The sequence below is a fragment of the Belonocnema kinseyi genome, chromosome 9, assembly GCF_010883055.1.
Source record: "Belonocnema kinseyi isolate 2016_QV_RU_SX_M_011 chromosome 9, B_treatae_v1, whole genome shotgun sequence".
Taxonomy (NCBI): domain Eukaryota; kingdom Metazoa; phylum Arthropoda; class Insecta; order Hymenoptera; family Cynipidae; genus Belonocnema; species Belonocnema kinseyi.
This window is the reverse complement of record NC_046665.1, coordinates 82,735,157-82,740,572: the sequence shown is the minus strand read 5'-3', so window position 1 is coordinate 82,740,572 and position 5,416 is coordinate 82,735,157. Positions and strand designations below refer to the sequence as shown.

The 5,416-nt window shown below is 23.8% G+C and overlaps 1 protein-coding gene across 1 annotated transcript in view; it reads left to right on the top strand.

Annotated features, from left to right (window-relative positions):
• The window catches only part of LOC117179810 (replication termination factor 2), an 11,798-nt gene extending 6,382 nt beyond the window's left edge, over nucleotides 1-5,416 (top strand). Inside the window, exon 3 of the mRNA XM_033371936.1 lies at nucleotides 4,637-5,416. Coding sequence (XP_033227827.1) covers nucleotides 4,637-5,026 — 390 coding nt within the window. The 3' untranslated portion in view covers nucleotides 5,027-5,416. The remainder of the gene's footprint in view (nucleotides 1-4,636) is intronic.

The following is a 5,416-nucleotide window of genomic DNA, read 5'->3' as shown; positions in this document are numbered from 1 at the left end:
TGCAGTACCTAAACGTACTTTATTGTACTCTAATACATTTCCCAAAGTTTCAGCTCGATATTTTATTTACAAAAAAACTTCTTAGGTTCAAAAAAACATTCAGTGAACTGAAAAACTGTGGTTGGTAATATAGATATTTAGCTGTCACATGCCCTTAAAAATTCGTGTTTTTTTTTTTCGTAAAAATTAATTTTTCGTTGAACAGTCATATTTTTTGTTTGAAAATTGCATTTTTTAAAAGAAAATTTGTCTTCTGGTTTGAAGGTTAAATAATTTAGATAAACTTTTATTTCTTTTTTGAATGAAAAATCTTTATTTGTTGGAAATTCATCTTTTTGGTTTTATAATACTTTTCTTTTGTGGTATAAATTTCATTCTTTTTTTATTAAAATATAAACTATGACACTTTATCGTTGGCAATTTGTCTTTTTAGTTTAAATATTCAGCTATTATGTTAAAAATTCAATTATTTTGTTGAAAATTCGAGTAATATGTTGATGAGTTATCTATTAAACTACACAAAACTTTTTTTTTGTTTGAAATAAATTAATACATTTGAAAAATTTAAATTTGTATATAAAATACTGTTTTATTCCGCTTATAAAATATTATATGGTAAAAATATCATAAGATTAAAATGCTGGTATTTGAATATTGATGATTTGAAATGAAAAAATAGTCGAAAAATCAGAGAATTTTGAAAATATCACGCGTCTAAGTTTTCCGGGAGTGAGGTCTTCTTATTCTGCTTCGTGGTATTTATTATAGAGTTTCAATCTAACAGTGTTAAATAATTAATGAGCTACTGCTTTGCATATTTTAATTTCCTGAATATGTCAGAGCTAGAAAATAATTTGTATTAAACCGCCGATATAACCTGAACAATAAATATATTGTTAAAAATCGTAAATTCTCCTAAATTCTGTCATATTCTCGGTTATATAACCTGATCTTAAATTTTTGGGAATTTAAGAACTCTATAAATACTAGCAGTAAGGGGTCGTCGATAAATTTCAAGCCCAAAATACCATCTTTTTAGAAAACAGTTGAATTTTTAACAAAAAAGATCATTTTCAACCAAGAAAGATGACTTTTCTACAAAAAAAAAAAGAATTTCCAGTTCAAACGGACGAATTTTTAGCAAAATAGTTGAATTTTCAAAAAAATAATTAAACTTTTAACAATATAGTTCAATCTTTAACCAAATAGTTGAATTTTCAACATACAAAGATTAATTTTGTACCAAAAGATGAAATTTTAACAAATTACATGAATTTTCTAATAAAATGAATATTTCTTGTTGAAAATTCACTATAACCAGTTTAAAAAAATAGTTTAATGCCCAACGAAAAAGATGAATTTTCAACAAAAAAAGGTATATTTTCTACCCAAAAAGATGCAATTTTAACTAAATTCGCGAGTTTTATACTAAATAGTTTAATATTCAAACGAAAATGGATTATAGTTACATTTTTAGATACGAAATTTATTGTAAACCAAATTAAAACAATTTTTAATCAAAATAATTAAAAAAAAAAAGACAAATTTTCCACACAGCAGTTGAATTTTTTTACATTTTAGGTTTGAAAAATGCATTCATAACTCAACAAAAATTAATTTTAACCAATTTAGTTACATTTTTAACTGAAAAGATTAATTTTAAACTAAAATGATAAATATTAAAACTACAAAAATGAATTTTCCATAAAAGAGTTCCAACTTTGAACAAAGTACTCAGTTTAATTTAAATGAATTTTTATTTTTGAAAACTCATCAGAGCCAGTTTAAAATTTTTTAATAAATTCGACCTTTAATCTGGCAATGATGAATTTTCAAGAAGAAAGTTAATTTTCAATGAAAGAATATGAATTTTCCATTGAATAGTTGATTTTTCAACTGAAAAAAGATCAGTTTCCATGAAAAATGGACTTTTTAAATTTGAAGTTTAAACAGCTATTTTAAACAAAAAAAAAACGAATTTTCAACGACTGTAATTAAAAGAAAAAGATGAATTAAACAAAAATTTAATCCACAACCAAAAAGATGAATTTTCAGGAAAAACGATTCATTTATACTAAAAAAGAATTCCAAAACGAATTTTCCATAAAATAGTTCCAACTTTAAACCAAGTAGTTGAATTTTCAAGCAAGTAGAATAATTTTCTATAAAAAAAAGACAACTTTTCATCAAAATATATGAATTTTCATTTAAATAGTAGAATTTTTATAATTAAAAGAGATAAATTTTCAACCAGAAATATAGTAGTTCAATTTTCAATTACAATAATTAATTCAAACCAAAAATTTGAAAAAAAAATAATATTTTTTCAAAGAGTTTTATTTCAAATCAATTTTAGATTACGTAAAATTTTGAATAATAACAATATTTCGAACTGCATCATTTTTATTTCAAATCGTTCAGAATTGAACTATTTTACTTTGAATTCAAGAATCACGAAATCGAATTATTTCAGATTTAAATTTGAAAATAGAACAATTTCAAGATTTATGAATTTAAATAATTTTTATTTCGAAACGCCTAAAATTTGACATTTTGAAATGGAACACTTAATTGAATGTTTCAAAGTCAAAGCTTCTGAAAATTTAAATTGTTAATGCATACAACAATTATAATTTAATTATCAAAATTGATTAAATTCTTTCATAATCAAAAAATAAATTGACCGTCATTTTTACTCTTCAAAATGGATAAATTCTTAAGGATAACGTTCAGGGTGACAGCTGGACCGAGAAAACCGGGAATTTTCTGAGACCGGGAAAACAGGAAAATGGCAGTGAATTTATTCCTTGACCGGGAATTTTACGATTTTTCAGAAGAAAAGTTTGTTCAAGTTTGATTTCAACAGTTTCGTAAATAATTAAAGTATAAAAACTGAACATTAATTGATTTGGCAAAACGAATCTAAATCCGTTCATTATATCATTCAGATAATTTTATTTTTAAATAACAATTTTAATGATTCATCAATGAAATATTTTTAATTCAAAGTTTTAGGTCTTCCTTTATATTAGTTTTTATATTAAATTGAAAAAATAAATTTATTAATATATTATTTTTATTAGTTTTCTTAGTCATTATGAATTTCACTGTTCATTTTTAAGATAAGTAAATTAAACACAAATATATGTAAAAATAAACAATTTGAAACTGAATTTTTTTACATATAAAGCTTTGAATCTGTAGAATTTCGAAGAGATTTTCAACTTTTAACGTTACAATTTGAATCACTCTGTTTAAAAAATGTTTAATTTGTAAGTGAAATTGTTCAATTTTTGCGTATAAATAGCAATTTAACACTTATTATTTGTAAACAAAATTTGAGTAACTTCAAGAGATATTTCATAGTCTTGAAAAAATTCAAAATTAATTAAAAACTTGAAATATCTTTAAGTACTTGAAAAGAAGTGTGTGAAAATTTTTGTTCAGAACGTCTAAATACATTTTAAAATTAACCGAATTTTTCCTACAATTTTTGGAAAATCCTGCAAATTAAAAAAAAAATCCTTAAAATCTTCCAGGTTCTGATTTGATCATTTTGGAAATCTCTTAAAATCTTCTTACATTTTCTGCTAGAATAATTTTTCAAAATAAAAAATCATTTTCAATTTTCCTAGGAATCTTAAGAAAATTTTTCAATTCTTTTCAAGTCTTTCACAATTCTTAAAAAGTTTCTATATTTTTTGGTTGACATCTGCAAAAATCTGCATTTTGTTTTAAATTCGGCTGTTGGTATTTGCACAAAAATTTCGGTGCGAATAGCCCAAGTTTTTCAGGTCACAAACTTCGTGTAAATTAATTGAAATAATTTCAAGTTCGACATTTAATTTTCATATTTTTTTAACTTATAAATATCTCTTAACATTACTCTTATTTTTTCTACAAATAATAAGTGTTCCTATTTTTAATTATAAATTCAAATTTTCAGGATTTTTTTCAATTTTCAAAAAAGTTTCAACAATGATTTTAAATTTGGAAAAATATAAAACCACTTGTAGATTTATCAATGTTTTAAAATAATTTTTTTTAACTTTTTGAAGGATGCTTAAACTATTTAAAATGAAAATAATTTAACTTATAATTTAAAAAATTGTTAATTTAAAAAAAAATTAATTTGAATCTTTTAATTTGTCTAGCTTAAAATTACTTAAAAACATAATTTTGAAAATGTTTAAAGTTCATTGCTTGATTTTTTCATTTAGAGTATTGAAAATTGTAACGTGGATTTATATTTTTGGAATTTAATCTGAATCTTTAAACTCTATAATTTATAAAAGTTCTAAATTTTGCAGTTTATCTGCATTTCATAAAAAAAAATTAAATTGAAAAGTGTTAGTACCTTCCATTTCGTACGTGTCAATTTAATTTGCTGTTTATTGATTTAAATGGAAAAATGTTCAGAATAGAGTTCGATTTTTAAAATTTCATTGACCGTAAAACATGTTTGCGAACCGGGAAAAAACCGTGAAATGACCGGCCATTTTTTTCTTCGATTAAAACGGCTACCCTGAACGTGCTTAAGGTATCAATTATAAAAAATATTGTTTTTTTTTTTTTTGCTTTTCTGTTATTTTATACACTATATACTATAAAAAATAAAGATTTTTTATTATTTCAGGCCTGCCACAAGTGTCAAAAACCCTTTGGCGACAATGATATTATTATACTGAATGCAGTTGGTGACGATCTAAAAAAACTGGAAGAGAAGTTAGCTCTTCGAAAAGCTGAGAAAAAAGCAACAAAAAAGAAGATTAAACAAGAAACAACTTCCGGTGATACCGAACAAGTCGAGATTCCAAAGAAAAAAATTAAGAAAGAAGAGCAACCTTCTTGCTCGAAACAGGCCAATCAAGTTCAAGATATGGCGTATAACAAAACCACGAAAGATTATAGTGTGGCTAAAGATCCAAAGGCCTCAGAAGTATTCAAAAGTATTTTTTCATCTCACCAATCAGCAGCTGATCAAACCAGAGCACATTGGGTCACATATAATCCATTTTATAATTAAGACAGACAAAATATACTATATATTGAATGAAAAATCACTTAATTTAATCACTTTTGATCACATTTTGTTGGCTAAAATGAAACCTTTGGTGCAATTAACTTTCAATTTTTATTTTCTGTTTTCGTGATTTCAAAAAAATAAATGTAGGATATTTTACTTAAAAATCACATCACCATTAATCATTTAAACACTATTTACAAGTTAATTTAGACTAATGCTGGGTAAGGAAAACGACTATATTAATTTATAAATATATTTTAGTTGTAACAAAAGTAATTAAAAAATTTTTAGAGGCTAATAGCACGAAATATGTTGTTATCTTGATTAGAGTTTTGTTCGTTCATGCAACTAACAGGAAAAATATAACGTAGATAATTTTTCAGTCTAAAA